At 40.8% G+C, this 27,829-nt stretch overlaps 1 protein-coding gene across 3 annotated transcripts; it reads left to right on the forward strand.

Annotated features, from left to right (window-relative positions):
* The first annotated feature begins 282 nt into the window (after positions 1–282).
* LOC115427100 (nocturnin-like) lies at positions 283–27,381 on the forward strand. 3 transcript variants are annotated; one of them, XM_030145499.1, is made up of 3 exons: positions 283–843; positions 23,798–24,091; positions 26,165–27,381. In XM_030145499.1, the coding sequence occupies exons 1-3, from the start codon at positions 618–620 to the stop codon at positions 27,025–27,027; spliced, it is 1,383 nt and encodes a 460-aa protein (XP_030001359.1). In that variant the 5' UTR covers positions 283–617; the 3' UTR covers positions 27,028–27,381. The 3 variants fall into 3 exon arrangements, with proteins under 3 accessions (XP_030001359.1, XP_030001360.1, XP_030001358.1); XM_030145500.1 differs by lacking the exon at positions 283–843 and adding an exon at positions 20,139–20,280; XM_030145498.1 differs by lacking the exon at positions 283–843 and adding an exon at positions 21,798–22,116.
* The last annotated feature ends 448 nt before the right edge of the window (positions 27,382–27,829 follow it).

Consider the following 27,829-nt stretch of genomic DNA (forward strand, 5'->3'; position numbering starts at 1 on the left):
GGGTATGATGAGTAATGTTGGCCAGTCTGCTCTTAATACACAACCAGTTTTCGAGGAAAGCTGATATATTTTGAGAGCACGCCGCTCTGACAGCTCAGGGACACGGCTTCTTGGGCCTGTATGTGACGTCAACGTCGGCATTAAGCGCACTGAACGCTGATTGGTTTAATTTTGAAGGCCCACCCCTTGTTCCACGTTCTGACTCTGGTTCTGCCTGGGAAGAACCACTTTTGACATTACGGGGGAACCTGCACTGGAGTTTTTTTCATTTCAAATGCTTAGATATAGTCAAGTGGAAGGTAAAGGCTGAGTGTTGTTTTTCTGCTAGTTTAATGTCAGTCTGAATTAAAAAGTTGGTTTTGTACTGAGTAGATACAGAGTAAAATGTGATTACATTATCCGCTCCCCTCCCATATTTCCACCCTCGTGTCCGTGACTCACTAGGGACATGATGTAATCCACCGGCTTTCACCTTTTACACGAGAAAACGAAGTTGGCGATTATTGTCCTGGACCAGGAACATTCTCGGGCTTTTTGTCAAATAATGGCGTGTTTTTGTTAGTGTATCTGGGTAACCGCCAGTAACGGACGGTTGGTTCAGCTTTGGACGGAGAAGAATGAACCCCACACGGCGCTGCTCGGCTCTGGTCAACCAGCTGTGCGCCTCCTCCAGAGGACCGGCCCGGAGTGGACCGGCACCCAGGACACTGTTCTTACCATCTGTACTGCCACGACCGGCGGCCGGAGTCCGAACGGGTGACCCCGGTGTTGGAGTCGGGGGGGTCAAAGGAACTCGACCCCAGCTGAAGCCCCGCGGAGCGTCCACCACGGCTACACCACCAGGTACTGTCCATTAGACCTTTTGTTCTGTCCAGTAGACATCTGGTACTGTCTATTTAACCCCAGGTACTGTCCATTTGACAGTTGGTACTGCCATTTGACAGCAGATACTGTTCATTTGACACCAGGTACTGTCCATTTAACTTAAGGTACTGTTAATTAGACAGCTGGTACTGTCCATTATACACCAGGTAGGCCTACTGTCCATTTAACGCCAGGTAACTGTGCATTTAACATCGAGTACTGTCCATTAGACACCGGGTGCTGCCGATTTCAGGATGGTCACCTGACTCGGGTAACCCACTATCACACTACTGCTGGAACTAGTTTAGACTGACAGGTTTCCAGTTCATAGAACTCCTGATACTAAGTCAAAAGGTGACTTTCGTATTGGACTGTAACCATACTAACATCTGACAGTCATTTCTAAACAGGTTCACCACTATAAGTTAACTTAGTTGACGATTGACTTTCCATCTGAATGGAGATTCAGGAGTTTTTGAGTTTTTTTGTTTTTTGTCTAATACTGATTTCCTCTGCTGTCCTCTTTAGATGTCACTGGGATTGGGTTTTCTTGAAATGTGGTCATGACACCAGTTCATAGATTATTACATGAATCAGTGGTGTGCAAAAATATTAGAACACTTGTCAGATCTTAAGAAACTGGTGGTTTATTTGTTCCCAGAGCCTGAATTTCACATTTTGCCATTGCAAAAGGTAAAGATGAAAGGTACTGAGAGTATTTCACCCTCAAATTCAAGTCCAGTCCTTTTTTTTTTTTTTTTTTTTTTTTTTTTTTACATTTTACTGTAATATTTAGTACGGTCCCCCTTGGCAACAATCACAGCAGTGCATCTTTCTGGCATTGTGTCGATGTATTTTCTGAGAGTTTCAACCCCAATGTCATTCCACTCTCTCAGAAGCTCATTCCAGATAGTTTCCTTACTTGGTTGCCAAGGAGGGCCAAGCAGACGTGAGCAGAACTTAGTAAAACCTGATCAAATCTGGTAGAGAATGAGGGCTTCTTAAAGCCACTGTACTCAATAATTATATTAGGAGAAAAGATTTAAAAAGGCCTGTTTGATTTATCTTCTTGGCATATATTGGCAAAATTGCACAAACTAAATTAAAAATGTTCTGGAAGGTTCTTTGGGCTAAATTTTTTTTTTTTCTTTCAGGGCTATGTTTTACATAGGGAAATTGTTTGCACTGTTCAGAGACTTGCAAATTAATCTCAAAATCAGTGTAAAGAATCGTGATAAAATCGAGATTGTGATTTTATTTTTTAAAATCATGATATGATATTTTTGCCATATCTCCCACCCCTAATTGTTTATTATTATTGTTATTATTATTATCATTTTTATTATTATTCATCTTCTGAACTGCTTGACTAGAACTACTATGACTAGATACCTCTGTGTAGATTAGGGGTGTAACGGTGCACTTGTTTGTACTGAACCATTTTGGTTCGGGGCCTTCAATACAATAAGGAGGTGTACCGAACGAATACATGTAGCTTATGTGAAGAATGCAAACACTACCCTTAAGTTTTCAAACGAACCTCAAAGCAGCACGCACACCGTATGAGCAGGGTGGCTGCAAGCATACATACATTCTGCACTGCTGCAGAATTGTCAGCACTGCTGCAACAAACACTTTATTCTGAGGCTGGGGTGCCGATAAGGGGGGGTAAACATGACAACAGAGAGTATAACAGAGGCACAGAAGCCGGGTCAGACAGTCGATGCATGTTAAGTTTCACTTTCAGTTTTTGGTAGTTAGGAGGCCCACCCCCCATTACCCCCCCCCCACACACACACACACACACTGGTCTCCTTCACTGTACCGAAAACATTGAAAATGTGTCGAACCGAAGACCCCTGTACCGAAAACGTACCAAACTGAAATTTTTCTGTACCATTACATCCCTAGTGTAGATATTTATCTGTCTCTCCAGAAAAATTAGAGCAAAAATCTTTGATTATGCGATGGAATATGCAGGGTTTTTATGTGATTTTATGCTGTGAAATTGAGGGAATTTGCAAAGAAATGCTTGAAGTTGTGAAAATATGTGGGAACTGCAAAAACATGTGTTTTGATGAAAAAAACAGATTCTTCTCCCACACCCTGTGGAAGAAGAATCTGGGCTATTAGGCTATTATTAAATGAAAAATGTCTAATTTCATCCTATGATAAGTAAACATACAAAAAGTAAGAATACACTACAGAGAATAAGCATGGCTCAAACAAGTCTTTAACATTCCTGAGTCACAAGTGTCAAAAATGAAATAATTGCTTCCTGCTTCATAAAAGTGAGGCAGAATGGGCCATCTGTTTCAAGGCTATAGCTTATATGTTCATATAACATAATTTTCACTGCAGCAGAAAACATTTTCTAATATTTTGCATTGGAAAAGTGGCTGTCCACTGTTGGTTTTCTCTTATGTTGCAACGTACAGTAGTATCGGGTGCAAAATAGTATGCTGCTGCTTTCATGTAGGACATCGGGGTACTGGTTGGCTTTGTCTTTTGCAGATATTTATGTCAGCAAATGAGTCGCATTTTTCATCATCTTGCAGGATTATTTTCTGAGCTTTCTTCTATTGATTTTTGTTTTTGTTTTTTATTATTTTGCCATAGAAAAAGGCCATCACTTTTCAAAATAAGTTTATAACTAATGCTTTGTTTAGACCCACATTGAATAAATAAGTTTTTTCCTGTATTGTATTGTTAAATGTTAGAATATCAAATTTATTAAAAAGTCTGTTATGTGGGGTGGAATTGCTAGATCTATGTCTAACCCTCCTCCTTTATCTGGAATTGGGGCCAAGAAAGAGACTCAAAATACGTTTTTTTTTTCTTAACTTTGGTTTAGTTTCTAGCCTTCTGCTCCACCTAGGGGCCTACAACAACTCACTGTAAAACATACAAATTTTTTGGCCATAGCTATAACATTTTAAACTTTTTTTGTATTAATGGTTTTAACCTCCCAACATCCAAAAAGAGTCACTGTCAATGGCAATGTGAGAAATTATGGTAACGGATTCGACTGCTGCGCAAGGCGACTGGGAGGCTGACCACCTGTGAGTGCTTTGGTATGGTGGAGGGGTTCATGGCAGCACCTGAGGCTCGTTGAGGACAGTACCTGCAGAGTGATGCATGCTTTCACATTAGAGTATCTAGAACATCAGGAAAGTATCCAGCAAGTAGTGCTGCAACAACGAATTGATTAAATTGACCCAAATTGATTCTGAAAAGAGTTGGCAACAAATTCGGCAGTTGATTCATTGGGTCTTGAGCACATTAGTATAGAGGGTATGCACGTGACGTCACCACTAGCGGAAGTCACCGCAGTTATGCCCAGTAAGTAGCAGAAAGAGGGAGATGAGTGGTAGCGTTGGCTTCAATACTGTCTAAACTTAAGAACAATATTCAATAAAAAAAAATGGGGAATAGCTGTTGTGTGATTGATTGTATGAACAGGTTTGAAAACCAGTCGGAGCTTTCGTTTTACAGACACCAAAAGCCAAAGAAAAGAGAAGTAGATGGATCCACAAATCCAAGAAACCAAACCTAGATTTGTGGTTCCCGTTTCGTGTCAGGTAACATTAATTTATGCTGTATTTTTGGGTAAAATCCTACTTTAAATTACGTATTGTTTTGGCTAACGTTACTTCTTAGTAAAGCTCTTGGTTTCAAGACCAGATCTTTCATGGTTTTTGTCTTAATTTTGTGATTCTGAACCTTGTGCTCCTACATGATTTGTAAACTAACTTAAAATGAGGCTAACACAGTTTTTCAAATACGGGGGTACTCCAGCACAAAGCTTCAACAGTTATTAGGGCCACATAAGAAAATAAAAACACTTGTTACTATGAGTATAAAGTCATAAAATATCGATATAAAACACATAATTTTATGATAATAAAGTCGAATACAAAAAGAATCACAATGTTATAAGAATAAAGTTGTTATTAAAAAAAAAAACCTCATAATTTAACAAAAATGTCATTCGTTTATGAGATTAAAGTCATCATACTCTGACAATAAAGCCATAATATTACAAGAATAATGTAATTTAAAAACAGGTGGGGAAAGTATCATAATTTACAAGAATAAAGTTGTACCCTGCTCGTACAAAGCATCTGTGTTGTATAAAGTGACGTAAATCTCTCTTTATCTCTCTTTAACCCCAACTGGTCAAGGCAGACGGCCATCCTCCAGGAGTCTGGGTCTGCTCGAGGTTTCTGCCTGTTAAAGGGAAGTTTTTCCTCGCCACTGTCACCAGTCACAAGTGTTTGCTCCTGGAGGATTCTGTTGGGTTTCTGTAAATTGACTTAGAGTCTGGTTTTGACCAACTCTATATATAAAATGTCAAGAGATAACTTTTTTGTGATCTGGCGCTATATAAATAAAATTTGATTGATTGAGTGATTTAATTGGTTTTCCCCTGTAAGTCGCTTTGGAAAAAAGCGTCTGCCAAATGCGTAAACATAAACATAAACATAAATATCCTCAGTACCAGTAGATTATGCATGTATTCACTAGGGTCAGTACATCTGTAAATGCATGGTGGATCAGTTGGTTCTCTGCCTAGTTTTGGACCCTGGTTGTCAGTAATGATGAAACCATGTATATTTGTTTCAGGTAAAAATAGTGATGATCCCCTACACCCTGGATGTCAGGTTACGCGATTTCGGGTCACATGTCAATGTCCGTGGACCACTTGTTCTTTGGTAGTTCCAACGGATCAATGTCGAGTCCAGTTGTCCTTAATTTCGTTTCATATTTCACATTTTCCCAGGCCCCACTGTGTTTACTGCTGTACTCCATCATGTTGAGCAGGTTGGTTTTTGCCACTCACTCTGACTTATAGAGGGGCGTGTCCTGGAGAGGAAGTGACGTATGTGCATACCCTCTATTGAGGCATGCCTGCACACTGTGTAGTGTAACAGAGGAAAACACAGAGCAGCATGCCTGAGGCTTCGGATGGTGGGCACCCCTGTTTGGCTGAAACGTAGTTTAGTTTATGTAACAAAACTTGAATATGGAGGAAAAAAATGGCCAAAAGCCTATGGTGCATTATGTTTCAGGCAAACAGGGCTACAGTGGCTACCAGGAATATAATGTAAACCTATCTTGAGATAGTCATGATTACTTTAACCTACTAGTTAGTTAGACACTATTGTGGTAATTATAATGTTTCCATCCATCTCTGTTTATCAGGCCACCAGACTAACATTACCTATCGTTGACTGGAACAAATACATACAACGCTGGTTTGATAGCCTAAAACCGGAGCTGGTTGAAGTCTATAGCTTTTTAGTCTCTAGTCATAACAAGTCTAGTGCCTGCTATCTATACCCGAAGCCATTGCAGGGGTGTAATCATTAGTGTCTTGTCTGCAGCCTATATTGCTTTGGGTTAAATACCGATCTTTGAGAATTGAGTCTTCTGTGTTTATCTGATGAATTGATTAGTTATTAAAATAATCTATCAATTATTAAAATCATCGTTAGTTGCAACAACACCAGAAAAAAAGTCACTAAATTGGTCCCTAGTTGCTTTTGAAAAAAAAAAAAAAACAAAGTCAGCAAGAGAATTTGAATTTTAACCAGTCAACCAATTTTAACCAGTTATGTAGCCAGCCTACTTTTAGCCAGGACTAATGTCTATTTATTCCCTGACAAAATGGTTCAGGATGTTCCACATAGTGGAAGTGGAGTTCATAATCCAGTACTAGTATATGTGTGTGTGTGTGTGTGTGTGTGTTAACTAGCCCTCCCCCCATTGACAGGGGAAGATGGGTTCTAGTTTTAGATCATGGCTGCTAAGTCCCACAGACATACATGTACAGTGACATGGGTTTGAGATGATCTTGTTTAAGGGTGACTTTGGTGTGTGACTGGTAATGGAACTGGGTTCAGGTCTTGTGTGGCCTGGGTCTTTGGTGGCCTGGGTCCTCAGTTGCCTGGGTCTACGGCTACCTGGGTCTTGACAAGGATGGAACGACAATGAATTCAGTTCATTGTCATTTATCAGCAGTGGTCTCAAAACACCCTGACCTGAAGCCATTTCACAGATAAAGGTCACCATCTCAGACAGGAGTGTATGTAGTCAGTGTCAGCCCATGTTATTTGGACCCACACCCACTGAATAAAATGCCTTTTATTTTTACACAAATCCTACAGTGTGCCTTGGAATATTTTTTGAAATCTAGCATGCTTATGCAGATTTTTTTTTTTTACTCTAACTGACTGTATTTGTCCCTTGAGTCTTGTGTCTGTTGATCTGCAACTGTTGTTTCTTTTCTTGTGTATTTGTGTTTGTCACGCTGGCCTGAAGGCTAAGGCTTTTATTAGACTGTTCTTATTTTACCAGGACGCTGCATCTGTGTGCTTAGCTTCTGCTTCATGGACACATCACGCACCACTTGATTCCATAAATGAAGTCGATTCACATCGTTCTTCCCCCTTTTTTTTTAATCTCTTTAATAAAGAGATAAAAAAAAAAACTGACTTATAATAAATAATTTAATAAAAACCTGGCTTATTCTGTACCTCACAGGAATGATAAAAGTTGTATAGTTTAATGTGTAATCTAATGAATCCAAATGAGCCAGTCATGTATTTATCTGAAGTGGAAAAGAAGAGTATTTTGTTTTTAAACTGAACATTATTTGGAATTGAAATTTGGTAGCAGAAGAACAAATGACCTCAAAATAGTCCATGAAAATGTGTCCAGTTTCATCTGTAAATCAGTGAGTGAATGTTTACCTGCCACAGTGGGTTGTGTACAGTATGGATCTACATGAACAACACATATACGTGCATTTATGGACAGGAGGAATCCAAGAGGGTCTGGCTGCAGACCTCCACTGTGAGGCACCTCCATTGTAAAGACCGGAAATACGCACTGGAAATACACAAACTTTCAAAATAAAATTAACCGCCACTGTCGGGACTGGAAATATAAAATTTTCAAAACAAAGCGTACTTCTGGTTATTTTAAGACTACAATAAGACTGAATAGCCTATTTGGAAAGTAAAATATTTAATTTGGTTGCCCAACAGTTTTTTGTTTTTTTTTAATTTTGCAAGATGGGGAAATGATTTTCTTCTGGATGTATTTATGAGGGAAAACGTGTGTGTGTGTGTATGGGGGGGGGGGGGGGGGATGTAACACTGGTCTACAAGTAAAATGTTTCCAGAATAAAAGTAGTGAAATTTTACCACATGTCACTGATAAAGAAAAATCCAGTCCTAAATGCTGGTTGGCTGAAGTTTCCAAAATACAGTCTTGGGTCAAAATGTGAAATTCAAGAATTAACGAGAGAATGGGTTTAACTCCAAAGGAATATTTGTCTCAGAGCTATCAGATCTACTTCAAAACACTGTCTGCACATGACAATACATTCACTTTACAAGTCCTATCTTGTGGAGCATTTATAAATCTATTATATAAATGTACATAAACCAACATATATGTGTAATAACACTTTATCATATACCTTGAAATCAGCAAACCAGCACTCGTCATTTGTTTTCCAATTAATCTTATTAAAATATGTAACATTTAACACATTTCATGTCAGAAGCAGATGGATAAAAAAAATTGTAAACCAGTGTAATATGCTTTTTTTCTTTTTTTGTAACTTTTAATGTATGTCCTAACTGGTATAGATATTTATGCTGGAAAAGAATGTGTATTGGATGTTCTACCTGTGATATTGTCCTCCCTGCGTTGTAGGGACAAAATAGCACTTGTTGTATTACGATAGAGCAGTGGTTCCCAAACTTTTTTGGCTTGTGACCCCATTTTAACATCCCAAATTTCTTGCAACCCCAGACATTCAAAAAAGCGACATTTTTCTCTTGGAGATGTCTTAGCAGGGCCAGGCGGGCGAAGAAGTCTTTCCATTCTCTGAAGCACAGTGATGCATGACATGATCAGGTCAATCAAGATAGACCCTCTCAGATATTATATCCTGCATTTTATTTGAACTTCATTTTTATTAGGAAAAGTGTGTGGTGCTTTGATTATAATGGAATATATATTCAGGGTTCCTACACATTTGAAATTTCAAAATTCCATACTTTTTCCAGACCCTAATTTCCAGATGTCTTTGTAAAAAATTGCAACCAGCCAACCAGTCTTTAAATTTGGGATTTATGAGCCAGTCGTCAGAGATTTTACATCTACCCATCATGAGCTCTGCCAACAATCATACGAGGCATGTTGAATAGCTCGCTCTCAAACAGTTTGTGGACATCACTTGTCTGTCGAAGCAGCAGTGAAACTTGACAACACCTGGGCGGGCTTTAAAATTGGCTGGAGGAAGATAAGAGCAGAATGCTGGACATTCAACTTGTCCATCTGCCCAAATGTTTTCTGTAATGCGTAGGCTACTGTATGTGCTCTCACACAAACATTTTAAGCAGCTTAAAAAAACAGATCGATTCATTTCTTTTTTTAGATATTCATAATTTTATAGAATAGTGGTAACAGTCTGGGAAACATGAATATTTTTTCCATACATTTGTTTCCATTTTCCATACTTTTCCAGACCTGGAAATTTATAAAATCAAATTCCATACTTTTCCATATTTTCCACACTTGTGTAGGAACCTTGTATAATTTACAATAGTTTAAAAATTAAAATTTTTTAAAATTAATTTAAAAATATTTTTTTTAGCAATTTTTTTTTTTTTAATCAATTACTAGAAATTTCAGGCGACCCCATTTGAATTCCAGGTGACCCCCACATGGAAAACACTGCAATAGAGAAAAAAATTAAAGCTTGCTTTTTCTCAGTATTTTCTAAAAATGCTTCTCATTTTACGATGCAAGGTCTGTACTGTGAAATTTTACAGATGCAATTATTTGAAGTGTATAGTGCATAAAGAACCAAAATAATGTAAGGAACAACCTCTCTTTTGCCTTATATTGTTTTAATTGAAAAGATCAAAGACAAAAACTCACTCTCCTTCAAATCACTTTTGTTCTCCGCATTCACAAAAACTTTTCTTTTGTTATCTTATTTTCTTTTGTTCAAAATTTCCTCAGTTAATGTCGACACATCTTCAACATTATAAAAATGAATTTGAATGGCTCGCAGATTGCCTCCCTGTCTTCTTCATCCACTGCATACCAGAGTTTCAGTTTCAGTTGGTGGCGGTAATGCGCCTCCAAGCTGGTTTGCCAGCCTCTATGACACAATAAAGCTGCAGAAAAAGAAGGAACAACCACAACAACAATGGCCGGTTTCAGAACAACATATGTGCTGCTAACTGTGCTCAATTTGCTGTTGCTTCTCCACCAAAAGTTAGACTTACTGCGGAGACGCATTTCTTATATTCGCCAATGCCTGAGTCAATCCCTAACGTACCATCGAAGGAGGACAGTTAGCAGATCGCCAGCTACTGGTCTGGCATGGCCACTACAGCGTATTCAGCCGTCCTCGCGGACTCATGTTAACGCAGATCGTTATCATAGCGGCTTCGTCTTAACGCGGAATGATTTTATAACGCAAAGGAGAAATCTTTGCGGAATTAGATCCTAGTGTTGCCGTGTAAACGTACCCTTATACTGCAGCCTCAGCCTCTTCCCCTGTGCACAGCACATCAGGCGGGTCAACTCTGCTGCATGTCTGCAGTCCTGAAAGATTCTAGTGTCCCATGTGTTCTATAAACATAACAGATAGAAAAATGAGCTTTCCAATGCTGCACCAATGTTGTCCAACAAGTAACTGCTTGCAAACCAGACTACCTCATCTACTGGTGTCTCAGTGTCTGCAACACTAGCACACTAAGCCTGCTGCTCCTCTTCCTGAAAATATATCTTCATAATTCAGAAACGCATCAGGCAAGATAAAAAATTCAGTTCTTTAGTTTACCCTTAAAACTGGTGAATTCCATTCAAGTTATTACAAACAGAAGTCGTACAAAAATGTCTAATTGTAAATCATCCTTCAGTACTATATATATGACAGCAATTTCATAGGATGATAAAGTTAGTTCATTTTTTTAACACTTGTTTTGTTTTCAAGATCCAGCAAAGACAAGATAAGATATTCCTTTATTAGTCCCACAAGGGGAAATTTGAGGTTTACAGCAGCAAAGTACAAGCACACAAGAGCAAAGAAGTGCAAAATCAAAATAAACACAAACAAGAAAGTTATATACACTATTTACAACTGAGCACATGCTGATCATGTCACATGTCATGTATTTGTTTATTGTACAGTTATTACACAGAATTTTTGGAGCAGTTCTTATTGTTGAGCCTGACAGCTGCAGGAAGGACAGACCTTCAATACCTCTCCTTCAAACACTTTGGGTGTCTCCTGACACTGATGAAGCTCTTTAGTGCAGTGAGTGTGTGTTGTAGGGGGTGGGAGTCTTTGTCCATGATGGAGGACAGCTTGGCTGTCAACTTCCTCTTCCCCACCTCCTCCACCTGCTCCAGAGGACATCCCAGGACAGAGCTGGCCTTCTTAATCAGTTTGTCCAGCCTCTTCCTGTCAGCTACTGTGATGATGCTCCCCCAGCAGACCACACCGTAGAAGACTGCAGAAGCCACAACTGAGTCTTAGAAAGTCTTCAGGAGTGCCCCCTGCACCACAAAGGACCTGAGCCTCCAGAGCAGATAGAGTCTGCTCTGACCTTTTTTGTAAAGTGCATTGGTGTTATCAGTCCAGTCCAGTTATTGTTCAGATGAACACCCAGGTACTTGTAAGATGTCACCATCCCAGTGTCCCTTCCCTGGATGTTCACTGGTGATGTGGGGGTGTGGGGGTGCCGATGAAAGTCCACAACCATCTCCCTGGTCTTATTGGCATTGATCAGGAGGTGGTTTCACAGGCACCAGTCCACAAAGTCCTGGATAAGTCCTTTATACAACCTGTCGTCCCCATCCGTGATGAGTCCAACGATGGCAGAGTCGTCAGAGAACTTTTGCAGGTGGCAGGTGGATGAAAGGTGGGAAAAGTCAGCAGTGTAGAGGGTGAAGAGAAACGGCAGTACTGTTCCCTGGGGTGCCCCTACACTGCAGAGAACAGTCCCTGACACGCAGTCCCAGGTCCTCACATACTGTGGGCGCTTGGTGAGGTAGTCCACAATCCAGTATGTGAGGTGATGGTCTACCCCTGAAAGTTCCAGCTTGTCCTTCAGGGTGTGATTATGATGTTGAAAGCATTGCTCAGGTCCAGGAAGAGGACTCGTACAGGGCTCCCAGGTGACTCCAGGTGGGACAGAGCTCAATGGAGGAGGAAAATGATGGTGCCGTCCACTCTGATGCCATGCTGGTATGCGAACTGCAGCGGGTCCATGGATGAGCTCACCAGGGGACGCAGGTGGGCAAGGACCAGCTGCTCCAGGGCCTTCATGAGATGGGATGTTAAGGCCACCAGCCTGTAGCAGCTAAGGTCCTTGGGATGTGGGATCTTTGGTACGGGTACCACGCAGGACGTTTTCCAGAGGTGTGGCACCCTCCCCAGTTTCAGGCTCAGGTTGAACGGATATCCAATGATCCCACTCAGCGGGTCTCAGCAGGATCTGAGGAGCCTGGAACTGAGACCATCTGGTCCTGCAGCCTTCCTGGTCTTGATCCTCCTGAGCTGGTACCCCACCCTGAGAGGAAGAATTGATGGGAGGTTGAGAGGAGTATTGGGGGGTGAAGGTGTTGGTGAACTGAAAGACTGTAGGGAGGGAGGTGAGGGGGGGACTTTGGCAGAGTGTAGGGAGATCAGAGGAGGGGGGCTGCTGCAGGGCTGACACAGTTGGGGGAGGGGCTGATGTCTCCTCAAACCTACAGAAGTAGGTGTCTAGTTCATCTAAACAGCTGATCCCTAGCTGCCTAAGAGTTTGTCTCCTGATGGCCTGAAATGGTTTTCAGGCCTCTCCAAACTTCCCTGGTGTTGTTCTCCTGCAGCTGTTCCTCCATCTTCTTCTTATATTTGTCCTTCCCCTCTCTAATTTTCCTCCTCAGCTCCTTCTGGACAGTTTTCAGCTCCTCTTCATAATCCCAGATCATAAAACCAGATCATAATCCCATGTACATACATAGGACACAGACATCTGAATATACAGATTTCCGTACAAATTGCAATTTGCACTGGTATAACATACAATGAAGGGAGTTTGTTTTTTTAAAAGAATCACAAAGCTAAACCTTAGTTGAGATTTTTCATAAAGTTGTACCAAAGCTCAAAACGTGAATGGGTTTATAAATCAGTTGAGCGTTTTGTATAGATCAGTGAAAATGAACTGTGAGGGCCAAACCAACAGAGACATAGTAAGTTGAGCCTTTTGTATAGATCTGTAAAAATTAATGCAAAGTGATTAAGAATGTAAGGAATTAGGGTAAACTGATTAAGAAATTAATTAAAACAATGAACAGAAAATTCAGATTGCACCTGCATATGTGTTTTTATAAGAACAAATATATATATATATATATATATGGGGCCTGGGGATGCAAGCGTTCTGGGGGTATACAAGCATTCTGAATGAATGATGACTGAATGAGGTATACAGGGATCTATGAGCTGGAGCTGGGGCCAGGGGCCGTAGCTGGGGTTTGAGCCGGAGTTGGGGACAGAGCCAGAGTCCGCAAATTGTTGGTGTGCACTGCTTGTGAACCCTCGGGAACAAGCATTGCACGTGCCAGTACTCTGGAGGCGTGGCTTCGGAGGGATGTCTGAAGAAAGGGGTTTGGACTTTTGAATTGAGTATTTTCAAAATGTAGCTTGCTTAAACCATTTTTCTAAGATCTCGTACCCCACCTTTAACAAGTCAGTAATACTATGTGTAAAACTTGGTGATGTTACCTGACATGATGTCTTCATGGCAGCACCATAAGTTCTGATGTTTCACCATAAGGGAACAAATTGTTGTAACTCAGCTGTGCCAGGTCCAATCTGCATCAAATTTCACATGTAGAAGAAGAGTCCCACCCTCTACACTACAGAATGGGCGTGGCACATGGCCAAGTGAAACTCACTCAGTAGTGCCCCCTAAAGCCTGCTTCTTTCACCAATCTGCACCAAATTTGGTACATGTCTCACTGGGATGTCCAACAAAGTTTATTCGGTCTATGAACCCAGACCAACAGGAAATCCGCCATTTAGAATTTTGCAACCATTTTTGGCGATTTACTGCCAGTGTAATTTATATAACTTCTCCTGGGGATTTAACTCAGTTGACTTCAAACTTGGCCATTTACATTTTAAAAAATGTTTCATTCTAATTCTCTATTTATATAAATACCAAATTTCTCATTTTCCTTTTCACTTGTGGTTCTTTTCTACCTGTCTTTCTCTTGCAATGGTGTGTTGTATGTTGCTGCTGTCAACTGTGAAATTTCCCCATGGTGGGATCAATAAAGTCTTATCTTATCTTATCTTATCTTATCTTATCTTATCTTATCTTATCTTATCTTATCTTATCTTATCTTATCTTATCTTATCTTATCTTATCTTATCTTACCTTACCTTACCTTACCTTACCTTACCTTAAGTCTTAAGAGGTTGTAGATGAAAAGTTGCATACAGATTGGGTGGGTGACCTTGAAAGGGTTCAGGGCAGGACAGCGAATTTTGATGGCTCACCAATAAAAAAAAAATAAATAAATAAATAAATAAATAAATAAATACTGTTATAACTCAGCTATTTTTCATCCAATCAAAAACTAACTTCACGTATTTGATAGTAGTACCACCCTGAACAAAATGTCGTAACAATATTGAATCTAAATAATAGTGCCACCTATTGGTGGACAATGGAATTCACACTCAACTCAATATTGCTACATCCTCAGTCACGTCATACCTCCAGACCCCTGTGTTTCCGCAGTTGCAAAACCCCTCGACCATGACCCACCCTGAGTTGCGTGGGTGCGCAAGGGTCTGTCATAACTGCTCACAGTTACTAGGTTTTGGGGTTTTTTTATTTTTAGACTGGACTGAAAATCACTCTAGATTTATACTCACACATCATGCTGATTGTACTGTTTTTTTTTTTGTATCCCATTAGAGCAAATGGTTCTTTTGTCATTCAAGGTCAAAGTGTCTTTATTAGTCTCCCTTGGGAGAAATTTGTCTTGGACAGAGGGGTCCACTGCACAGACAACACATACCACTCATACAACAATAACATTAAGAAACACCCAGAATAAAGAAATAAATAAGTGAAATAAAAGTGCAATGCGTTATGACATTGGTTAAAAACAAAAGTGCAATGTGCAAATTTAGCATTATGTGTAAAAAGTAATACAGAACAGAACACACCCCTTGCACTGTTACACACAGTTATCTGGAAGACCTTACTGGCTTCCTGTCTTTCTGTTCATCCCGGGTAATCTGCTCATTAATGAGCTTCACTGACAAAGGGATGAATGAGTGTTTGTACCTGCAGTGGAACCCTGTACCTTCTTCCTGAGTTAAGTAGAATGTATTTAGGGTGCAGTGCATGAGAGGTATCTGATAAAATATTGTCTGCCTAGAGGGTCATTTGTCCAAACAGGTCTTGTGGGGTTAGAGGTGCTTGAGCACCGATGACTTTCCCTGCTGTCTTTAACAGATTAAGGGCCTGATTTACTAAGATCGCAAATAACAGGCGCAATGTGCTTGCTCGTGTTAAAAGATGCATGTGCTATTGATTTGTGTGTCACGGGTGATCAACTAAGATTGCCTGTGCAATAAAATGAGGATTTTGTGTGCACTACTGGTTGTCGTCAGGGAGACAGTGCGCCGTAATAGTTGCTCTGGGATATACCAGGACTCATAAATATGAAGCTGTTCTTTTTCCACACCAAGGGGTGAATTGGTACGTCTGTTGTTGTTTATCAGTGAAGTGTGTTATCAGTGAAATAAATACCTATATAATAGTATGTCGCTCTGTTTGGTGAATGAAAACTTTTAAGTCCATGGGCATGATAAAAAAATTAAAAAAATAAAAAACATCTGCTTCTACTCCGGTTCCAGAGTCCATTCACAACGCCGTGGACAGCGCTGTTTCTCTGTGTGTGTGTGTGTGTGTGTGTGTGTGTGTGTGTGTATAGTGTGTGTGTGTATATGTGTGTGTGTATGTGTGTGTGTGTTGTGCAGCGCTAGAACCTGTCCCGTTTGGTCTCCCTTGCACGCGCGTGCGCGAGAGAGAGACATCTCTCAGGAGTCTGGTCCTGTCCTAATGGTGATGTGCCACTGGTGGAATCAGGCATGGGGGGCAGGCCCATAAAGTGGGGGGCCAAATGTCTTAAATTACTATTTTTTTCTCCCGTCATTCCAAAAATGTTGATGTGAAAAGAGCGGATTGCAGCTAAAATTTGCTTAGAGGTCTTATTTATGTCTTTGTGCATAAGAAATCAATATAAGTGAATCCCCAAAGGAACTTTGTGTGGGTAAATGCAAGTTATGCAAATTTACAGGACTTCAGTTTTGTTGCAACATGTTGATGGTCATATGAACTATGTTTTCAGGTCAAAAATGTCCAATTTCATCACAATTAATGGTATATTTTCATGTCACAAATGGCCAAGTTATATTTTAACTGAATTTACCTGAAAAACAAATATTTTATTCTTTTAGATTCCCCAATTTTTCCTATCTGATTATATACTACATATCACGTTTTATTTTTACAGGTTGCAATATGGTGTATCGTGCTGAGCCATCCTGCTTATGTTACGCGAATACATACATTAAGAATGTCACATGTCACTTTTTAAATCAACAGTTTTCTAATAATCATTTTTATAAAGAACTAACAATTCTATATTGTTATTTACTCTTTAGTATGATGATAAATGATACAATAAATAATTATGATACTAGTTTTTGCACAGGGATCATTTCTGGAAATGGTGACATGGCTGCCGTAACCACCATGTCACATCCGTCCACTGCCACATTTTGTGTTTTTGTTAAGCTATTATTGTTTTAGATCCACAATAGTAACATTTAGACAACATTTAGAGGATAATTAGCAATAGTAAGTATATAAATTTATTACTAATAAAGTACTGGTACTGACCAGATCATCATGGGTAATGTCATGTCCGTCCACTGTCAAGTCCGTCCACCGGCAAAAGTTTTCACATACACGTGCTATTCAAAATCCAATATTTCTGAAAATATAGTTTCTATTGTCAAATAATATCAGTAGTCTGTGCACAAATGTATTAGCGTAATTTCAACACAGTTCTATGCATTTCTTACAACTTTTTTTTTTTTTTTTTACAAAACTGGCCACTCATTTGACCCCCTAAGTCAGGCATGTCCAAAGTCCGGCCCGGGGGCCAATCATGGCCCGCGGTCAGATTTTAGACGGCCCACAGCTTGGGTTTTAGAATGTATTATTTATGGCCCGCTTGGACTGTTGAACTGAGTACATGAATCACAAAAGGTTCAAAATGCAGTTTCTCCTTTCGCCTCATGGTGGCAGCACCACTCTAACTCTATCTGGCTCTGTGACTTTGCCGTGAACCCTTCTCACTAATTTCTAACCATGGCGCCTGTAAATAAAAAAATGGAAGTTGACAGTGAGGGCCGCCGCTTCCAGGAGAGATGGGAATTACATTTTTTTTTTTTCACTGAAAATCGAGGCGATTGTATTTGCCTAATTTGTCAAGAGACTGTTGCCTTGTTTAAGAAATTCAATGTAAAGACACACTAGCAGACAAAACAAGCTAACACATACAACAAGCTAGCAGGGAGTGAGCGTTCCGAAAAAGTGAAGCAAATTCAAGCTGCTTTAAACTCACAACAGTGACTCTTCATGTGAACCTGGGAGTTCAATGAATTCACCACCAAGGCAAGCTACCAAGTTGCCAGGTTAGTTGCCTATAACTGCTGGTGTTATGTACTTGTAGATGTGACACAAAATATTACTTTCTGAATGATTTTGTGAAAGACAAGAGTAAGAGTCATGTTTTCATCTGAAATGTTAACAGACTCTGCATTACTGAGTAATATATGAGTAATGATTACTTATATAAGTCATGTTTAAAATGAATGTGGGGTTAAGATTTTTTATCAACTTGGAAGTTTAAGATACTCCATACAGTTTGTTCTATGTTATCTGACTCCAGATGTGAAAGGAAGGCAGAAATGTTATTTTTTTTTTTTTTTTTTTTTTTTTTTTTTAATTTGTTCACACCTGAGTGGCTTAGATTTGGTTACATTGCCATTTAAAAAAATGATATTGTGACAATGAAAATAAAATTGTTGTAGAACAGCGCATTTATATGTAATTTTTACGGTTTAAAAAATGTCCAAAGGGACCACTGGCCCCTGGCAATGTCCACATTATCAGATCTGGCCCTCTTGAAAAAAAGTTTGGACACCCCTGCCCTAAGTAAATTTTAGCCGATTGGTTCTGTGTGTTGCCTTTGGTTGTGCCTATGCGCCTCCATGCTATAACACCTGCAGCCAGTTTTGCGTGAAGTTGTGCCAGTTAAAACCTGCCTTTCAGATGCGCTAAATATAGATGCAAAATCAGCCACCGCAATCAGTTTCAGGTTTGGTAAATAACATTGCACGCACTAAATAAATATTTGCATTTACTCCTCCCAATAATTTTTACGCGTTTTGGCAGAAACACCCATATTGCATATTCATCAGGGCAAACACGCTAAATGGGTTATGCAAGCTATTTTGACCATTTTAGAGGCACGCCCTGTTAGTAGATAAGCTTCAAAATGTCAAGTTTGCGCACATTTTTACACGCGCAAACCTTTCGTAAATCAGGCCCTAAGTATCTGAGCTTTTGACTTCACAGTCAGATTTCCAAACCAGCTGGTAATGCCATACCGTAACACAGACTCAATTGTTGCTCTGTAAAAATCTTTTTTTACGGACACCAAACAGCCTGAGTCGACGGAGGAAATGCAGGCGCTGGTGGATTCGAGCACAGACACATGCCACTTGTGTTAATTGCGTTTTATTGTCACTTTTGTTTTTGTCCTCTGTTTTATTTGCTTAGGGAAAGAAGGGAGGGGGTGGATTTCTTTTCCGTACTTTTTCTGTTCTGTGATGTATCTTACGTCAGTTCTTGAAAATGTAAAAAAAAAAAAAAATCTAAATAAATAATTAAAAAAATAAATAAACAAATGGTTGTCTTCTCTGTGTTTTAGTGTTAATAGGCTATTACTGGAGCACTGCTCTCAAAACAGTGGAGCAGACAGAAGCCTGTTTTTATCATATGCCAACTAGAGAAAATTACCATAATTACCAAAACGTGAACAGTTGACCCAGTTGGCCACAGCTGATAATTCATCACACTGAATGACTGTCAGCAAAAAAAAACATAACGTGCACGCGCTTGAAAACCCTCGGCCTGACTCATCAGGTGCACTACTGCCACCCAGTGGCCTGGCTTATCAAGTGCATACCAAAGTTTTTGGACAGATGGACAGACAGATGGATGACCAGCTGATGACAATACCCTGTGGCCAGTGTGGCCAGGAGTAAAAAGCAAAACACACATTGAATCCAATGCATGTCTTACAGGAGTTATGAAAAACCAATGTGTTAAACTTCTGATGGAACATAAAATATAAATATGAGGAAACTTTTAAAGAAAGCTTCAGTTAAAACTAGAAGCACTTGGAGAGCGCAGACCTCTGCCAAGGCTGATCAGTGGCCCCCCCGTGGGCCCCCCCCCCCCCGATCACCACCAAAATTTAATCATTTCTTCCTTATCCCATTTCCAACAAACCCTGAAAATTTCATCAAAATCTGTCCATAACTTTTTGAGTTATGTTGCACACTAACGGACAGACTAACAGACAGACAAACAAACCCTGGCAAAAACATAACCTCCTTGGCGGAGGTAATCAGCCGCTCACTGATGTTTTACAAATATTTGTCATAAAGAGGAAACTGAACACCATCAGCCTATACATGGAAAAGACAAAGAATAAGTTGGTTTGGTTTGGGTGCATTAACAGGTGTTTTGAATAATGTTTTTAATGTGAGACACCGGGGGTTGAGATCCTGGTGGGTTCTACAGAAGCGGGTTTATTCTGGACTTTCTCCACTCAACACCTCCTATTATGTTACACATGTACATACACCTCAGCTTTTGAAGAGATTTTAGTTTTATGGTGTATTTGAGTAGACATTTTGGCGTGAGGTTTAAGGAGTGGTATTAGAGTTGTGTTTGGGAATGTTACGTCAATGGGATGTCCTCACAAAGGCAGAAACATCCAAATGTGTGTGCGTGTGTGTGTGTGTGTGTGTGTGTGTGTGTGTGTGTGTGTGTGTGTGTGTATTGAATGAATGGCTGAGTGTCTGCCTTCATGTGTATGAAATGCAGTATTCAGTCAGTCACTACACCTTCCTACCATCCATCCTGTTCTGCAGAGATGGTAGCAATGGACAACTGAGCAGAGACAAGACAGTTGAATGCTGCTGTTTATATCCATCATTCACTCTGTGTGAGTATTATTCTTGTATTGTGTTTGTCTGTGGTCAGTCAGTGAATGTGATAGGACATGATGTCTGACTGTCAACACAATGAACATCCAGGTTTTGGGAATGACCATGAATGTGTATCATAGAAAAAAATGGCGTTTAGACCAAATGGTTGCTGTGTGTGTGTTTTTATATATATATATATATATATATATATATATATATATATATATATATATATATATATATATATATATATATATATATATATATATATATATATATATGTGTGTGTGTGTGTGTGTGTGTGTGTGTGTATATATATATATGTGTGTGTGTGTGTGTATATATATATATATATATATATATATATATACACATATGTATATATGGATGTCAAAGGTGCTAGAGAGGTGGTGCTTGGTTATACTTTATGATGTTAAGATGGTGTTAATCACACCAGTGAAGTGGGTGTGGTTCACATTTTTAACACATTTTGGCCAAAGTCCAAAGTGTCATCATCCAGAGCTGAAAAATGAGGTAGAAAAATATGCAGTTTGTTAAATGGTCAGTGGTTAGCCCTATACCTAAAATACTAAACCTTACAAGAGCATAAACGTGTACCTATTTGTGTTCCCATAGAAGCGTAATGGAAAGACCAAACACTGAGGCTTCGTTGTAGTTCTGTAATGAGTTTTTTTTATTCTTCCACCCTGCTGTCAAGTGTCAAGAGAATCAGTGCAATAGTTTTGTATGGTATTGTGTATTTCCACTGACAGGACTCCAGTTTACTACCAGCCTCAACCACTTTCGTGTATCTTTCTTTTGTCAAACGTGCTGCTGTCTAGTGTTGTAGACAAGTTTGGTAGATTATTTGGTAGATTTTTCTTCAATCACAGTGGTAATATTGACAAATAAATTAGACCACGCTGAGGCAGTTTAGTGATAGTCTTACATTTGTGGTCCTGACTGGTTGTAATACGTTTAGTCTTCGAAAAATGCTTGAGGAAAAAATTCCTATAATCCTAATGCTGTCACATTTCCCTGGGCTAATGGTCTAATTCTTGGCATGTCATCCTCTGATTTCATTTGATCAGTGCAGCTTTGGGGTTGGTAGTCGACAGCATTATGCATGTTTCACATAGTTTGAACCATGTTCAATATTCAAATCTTTACATGGTTTGAACAGAATAGGTTCAAATAGAAGTACAGAGGATGTTTTATGTGGGCATAATAGTTTTAGCAGCAATTCTGTGGAAAATAATGAATGCACATCAACCTCAAATCAGATTGAATGAGCAAGGTTTAAAAAAGAGAAGAGCTCAGCCTCTGCCTCTGCTTAATACAGAACACATGTCCTGCCATCCCCACCTGTTGGACAATGTGGTCCATTCTTACCAAACCCACTTACTGCATTAGTTAGGAAACGTCCTTATGATGCACACACCCATATAGCTCTAACACAGAAATGCTTCCTGTAGTTAGCATCTCATTACCATGACGATGGGGACAATGAACAGAGTTTATTGCTCACTAGGTGTCTGTCTGTCTCTCCATGTCTGAGACAGATTTACTATGTGAGCTGACAGTCCTGAGGTCAGTCTGTCAGAGCTTGGGGTGGGGTGAGGTGGAGGGGGGGGGGGTGACTCAGAGGCAGAGGGAGGCAGACACACCAGTGGATAAAGGATTAGTCAAAGCAGAGACAGTGCAGGGAGTGACATTCAGAGGTTGGACTGTGAGCTGTGATAGGTGGGAAGACGGGTGGGAGGACAGGCTGGAGGAGAGGTGGGAGGACAAGTGGGAAGACAGGCAGGAGAGACCATTGGACAGACCATTGGACAGGCAGATGGAGCCTGTGGGTAAGACACCCTGCTTTTCCTATTCACAGCAGCTGAAGACCTCAGCCTTGGTTTAGGGTTCTAACTTGTCTGTGTCTGGGCCTTGGCCTCAGTCTCTACCACCGTCTCGGTCTTGCGTTAGGGTCCTAACTGGTCTGGGTCTGGGACTTGGCCTCAGTCTCTACCTCAGTCTTGATTTAGGGTTCTAACTGGTCTGGACCTTGGCCTCAGTTATAATCTCTGCCACCTTCTTGGTCTTAACACCCTAACTCAAGACTGAGGCCAAGGCCCAGACCCAGACCAGTTCGAATACTAACCTAACTGGTCTGGGTCTGGGCCTTGGCCTCAGTCTCAGTCTGTTTCTTGGTCTTGAGGTAGTATTCTAACTGGTCTTGTGTCTGGGCTTTGGCCTCAGTCTCTGCCTCGGTCTTGAGTTAGGGTTCTACCTGGTCTGGGTCTGGGTGGCCTCAGTCTCAGCCTCCTTCTCAGCCTTAGGTCAAATGCACCCAGCAACTCTGTCCTCTGGGCCCACATAAAAAAAAATTAAAAAATGAATAGAAAGATGAACCTGAACTCATCATTTCATTGTGATGAATTAATTTCATTTTTACTTCTAATTCTATATTTATATAAATATTTAAATAAGTACGAAATTTCTTATTTTTCCTCTTTATGTTTAATTTTTCACTTGTTTGTGGTTTTCTCTACCAATCTTTTTCTCTGAACTTGCTTGTTGTATGTCGCTGTTAACTGTGAAATTTCCCCACAGTGGGATAAATAAATTCTTATTTTTATCTTATTAGACATGGAGGGGAGCATCTCACACTGTTTGTGAGGGGGTAATTACTGCTGTTAATCACATGTTTAACCCCCATACATGTTTGAAAATGCCTATGATTAGTCAAAAACAGAGAAAAATGGACATAATTACCGGGTAGATTTTGCACAGTCTGGAAACAAGAATAGTTGATTTTTTCAGTCACAGTGAGTGCTGGTTCCTGACTGGTCCCCGGTCAGCCCAGAAATGAGTGGATCAAAAGAGACTCATAGTAGAGGTTTCTGACCAACTCTATCACACAATTTAACCAGATGTGAAAACAGGATTTTATGCTGTTTCCATCCACTGTTGTTCTGTAAATGGTAAGAGCTGCTTCTTCAACATCATAATTGTCAGCATGGCTTAAAACTTTGCCCAATTGAAACCTCTTATCTGGATCATAGTATAAGATTTCAGAATATTCCAGTTTGTCAAAAGTGTTTCATCACTGTCTTTTCTGTTTTTGGATGTTTCATTCTCTCAGTCTGCTTCCATTTCACTTAGTCAGATTAGATCGTTTTTCTCTAATCGATACACAAACATTCCCATATCTTCCAACATCTTGAGATTTCTTTCAGTGTTTTTCGGTTCCTGGACTGGCAGATATTTAGTCATCATGATGTGAGATGTTTAAAGGCCAAACTCACCAAAGTAGTAATAGAACAACTGACCCATCTCCGGTGTGTGTTGACAGATAAGCTGTACTGTTTGTTCTGCTGAACCCGGCCCCATGTGTCCCTGTCACTGCTGTCTTTGGGTTGTTTGACCCTGAGTCAGTTGAACTGAGGAGAACTCAGATTCCCCTCATTCACAGAGTCTGGTTTAGACCGTCCTCCTGTCCAGTGTGTTCAGTGTGTGAACCTCTACTGTCTGTTATCTTGTCAGTTTGTCCAATGGGCAGCAGCAGCAGTCGACTGTTCGGTACGTTGGCCCAGCCTCTGAACAGCGCCCCCTTGGCCAAACAACATCTGTTCCCAGAGGTGAACACTGATCAGGACCTGGACCAGGATGAACTGACTGAAGTGGACCCAGACCAACTACTCCGAGAGTGTGAGGAGATCCTGCAGAGGCGTCCGGCCAGACCACACCGGGATCTGGTCTACCTGAGCCATGCAGCGCCTGCCCACCTCCAACACAACCCCACCATCAGGGTGATGCAGTGGAACATCCTTGCACAAGGTAAACCAGGCTTGCAAGAAGGACCACATCATACATGAGCTTCCGTACAGCTATTTTAATTAAATTACATTGATTATTTATTTCTTTACATTTTATTGAAGCTGGACAAACAGTGTTTCATTATACTAGACAAGCATGATGCTACGGATAGATATGTAGAAATAACTTTTTTTATGTGATGCTGTATAAATAAATTATTTCATTTAATAATTCTGATATCAGGAGTAGTAATTAATTAGGAGTATTGAAATTTAAATTCTAGTTTTTATTCCAAATACTAATGAGTTGAAATCCCAGTGTTGATGCTGTATAAAGTCAGTTCACCTGTTAACTGTACCAGTTGTTTTTGTGCTAGTTCGGACTTCTGAATATCTAATGCTAAATGTGGTAGGAGATATGAGTGATGGTACTTTTTAACAAAACTGAGCCTTTTCTCCTCATCTCCTGTGTATGACAGGAGTTGTTTTTTTTTTGTGGTTTTCAGGTTTCCGTTGAGAGTGGATCTGTTTAAGGTCCACTGTTACCCCTTTTCCACCAAAAAGAACCTGGTTCGGTGCCAGTGCTTTACTGGTTCCAACCTGGTGCCTCCATAGGCCAAGAGCCAAGTCAGAGCTGCAGCATTACATCATTGTAAAAAGCGATCACGTGACTGGGTCTGGTGCGGGAGACACTTGCTCAGAAGAAAGTGCTGCTCTTTGTTTACAAGCCTTTATTGCAGTCCACAGGCAAAAAACACAAATATTCACTCTGTGGCATTTGTGATAAACATAAATATGTGGGTTTCTATATAACAAACGTAGACACATAATGCATGGATAGCCTGTAAACAGATAATTAGTGAGGTCAGCAGAACAGTATTCTTACCCAAGTTTATGTGAGGCATAGGAAAACATGGACAAAATGAACTTTATGCATTTCAAATGGGTTTATTCACACTGAAGTAAAAAAAAAAAAAAAGGCTCAAATAAAACATGCTTTCAAAACTTTGCTAAAGGGAAGAAAACTCCAGGTTGTGTTGGTGTGAATCTGCCTCCTCGTCCATGGACAACTGTAAAGAACAAAACAAAGAAACGGTGGTTTAATTTGACATGTTCTCCCCAATGTGGACAATAACCCTGTCTACTGGAACACGGTTCAGTTAACTACTGTTAGAACCATAACCCTGTCTACTGGAACACGGTTCAGTTAACTACTCGGTTCAGTTCTGACTTTATGAACCCTCTGAGAAAACAGCGTTTTAGAGACAACACGGAAATGTTAATGTTAGCTTATTGTTAGCATACCAGTAGCTAGCGTTTTAACGTCCATAACGTTAGTAACTCGCTTTAATCTCTAAGGTTGACTTTTTGTGAACTATTAACCATGCGTTTGAACTACAGACTCATCCACAATCGAAAACCACCAGTCCGTGTCTGCTGTGGCCGAGTTCAGTGCACCCGTAGTCGGATTCCCTGGTCCCCAGTCCAGCAGGTCCAAATGTGGGATTCTTTTCAGCCATCCGCTGCGTCCAAGCTATCTTTTCTGGTCCCTGTAGTCCTTCTTTAACTTCTTGTGTTTGTTAAGAAGCTCGTCCAGGTCCGGTCGTAGTCATCTCTTCATATTTTAACACCAGTTTTGTCTTAGACTTTGGATGAAGCCCACAGTGCCAGTAAGCACTAGGTCTCCTCCTCTGTCCACAGTGGCTTTTTTTTGCTGTCTATTACTCTTTCTCTAAAAACTTAACTAAAAGCCTGCTGGCTGTAGTTTTAATATGCATTTGCATACTAATGCCGGTTCATAGGTTGTTCCCGTTTGGGTCTGTAACCCCCGCACTCCGATGACGCAGGGGTCGTGTCATCGGTTCTTAGTCTGGGCCCAGTTTAGCCCAGCTCGAAGTTGGTGTGTGCCTGGAACCACTTTGGAAGTGGTTTGGCTGGTGCTTAGGCGGTGGAAACACAAAGAACGGGTGCTAAGGCAGGCACCGGCTCCGAACCAGCCCTGGAACCAGTTTGGTGGAAAAGGGGTATGAGTGTTCTGTGGTATAAGCTGTCTGATCTGTCTTTGGATCTGTTTTTTGTTTGTGTTGTGGTTCAGCTCTGGGTGAGGGAAAGGACGGCTTCATTCGATGCCCTCTGGATGCTCTGAACTGGCAGGAGAGGAAGTATCTGATCCTGGAGGAGATACTCACCTACCGGCCCGACATCCTCTGTTTACAGGAAGTCGACCATTATTATGACACTTTCCAACCCATCATGTCTGGTCTCGGTTACCATGGCAGCTTCCTGGCCAAGCCCTGGTCTCCCTGTCTGGACGTGGAGCAGAATAATGGCCCCGACGGCTGCGCCCTGTTCTACCGCCGCTCACGCTTCTCCCTGCAGGCCACGGCCCACCTGCGCCTGTCAGCCATGATGCTGCCCACTAACCAGGTGGCCATTGTGCAAACACTTACCTGCAGGGCAACAGGTCGCCAGCTGTGTGTAGCAGTCACCCACTTGAAGGCTCGCAGTGGCTGGGAGAGGCTGCGCAGCGCTCAGGGCACCGACCTCCTGCACAGCCTCCGCACCATCACATCCCAGACCGCTGGCGGCCAAAACCAGGTGGTGTCTGCGCTGCCGCTGGTTGTATGTGGGGACTTTAATGCCGAACCCTCGGAAGACGTGTATCGGCGCTTCCGGTCATCCCCCCTTGGCCTGGACTCAGCGTACAAACTTCTGAGCTCAGACGGACAGACGGAGCCCCCCTACACCACATGGAAGATCCGGCCCTCTGGAGAGAGCTGCAGCACCCTGGACTACATCTGGTATACCCAGAATGCTTTGAGCGTGGAGTGTTTGTTAGACCTGCCCACTGAAGACCAGATTGGCCCAGACCGACTGCCATCCTACCACTACCCATCAGACCACCTGTCACTGCTCTGTGACATCAGCTTCAGGGATGAGCCCCATAGGCTGATGTAGCTGTCACTTAGCAGCTCTTGACCAATAGGAGAGCACCTCTGCTGTCCATCACTGTTTACATTTACATACAGCATAATCCTGGACCTGCCCTGTACAGACTTAAATAGACACACAAATATCATTATGGTCCATATGACAGGTTATGGGACTCACCTCCTCAGGATTTTATTGCTTCCACTGTACACTTAAGATTATGACTTTTAATTTGATGAACTTATTCTTTCCACAGGTTTTCACTGTTCATTCTACTTATTTAAAGATGGTTCTTCAGGATGACAATAAATCCCAACTCTTGTGGTTGTGACACATTGAATATGAGTAGAAATGTTATGAAATAAAATGTTTTCAAGCTGACGTTGTCCTCTTGAATTTCATCACAGTTCACTTCACCAATATTAATTTTACTTCTTTCATCCCAATAGTAGGAGTCATAGGAAAGTGTGGAGAGTGTCAACCGTTATGTTTAACTGGTTTCTATTTATCATCTTTTCTGTTCCCAATAAACTGACCCTGACAGCACATGTGCAGTTGGATCCTGTTCACTGCTGTGCATCTCTGTTCTAAACAGCTGATGAATGCTGACTGGAAGACTGGAATTTAATTGGATTAGGAAATGTTTCCCTGTGACAGCCCAGAGAAAATGGTTGTGTTAATATATGGCCTAAAAACAAGGGCAATCACATGAGCTGAGGGGATTTGTCCACAGTACCTTATTCACATGGACGCAAACTCACTTAAAACTGTATGGTACCAAATGAAGTATTGAAATAAATTAAATCAATAAAACAATACAATGACTAAC

This window comes from Sphaeramia orbicularis, chromosome 10 (assembly GCF_902148855.1).
Source record: "Sphaeramia orbicularis chromosome 10, fSphaOr1.1, whole genome shotgun sequence".
NCBI classification, from domain to species: domain Eukaryota; kingdom Metazoa; phylum Chordata; class Actinopteri; order Kurtiformes; family Apogonidae; genus Sphaeramia; species Sphaeramia orbicularis.

Excerpts from the sequence above, each read along its gene's own strand:
- LOC115427100 (XM_030145498.1), top strand. The coding sequence starts at position 21,813 with ATGTCTGAGACAGATTTACTATGTGAGCTGACAGTCCTGAGGTCAGTC. Across the intron at positions 22,117-23,797 it reads CAGGCAGATGGAGCCTGTGG|TTTGTCCAATGGGCAGCAGC; the intron begins GTAAGACACCCT and ends TTATCTTGTCAG. Across the intron at positions 24,092-26,164 it reads GTGGAACATCCTTGCACAAG|CTCTGGGTGAGGGAAAGGAC; the intron begins GTAAACCAGGCT and ends GTTGTGGTTCAG.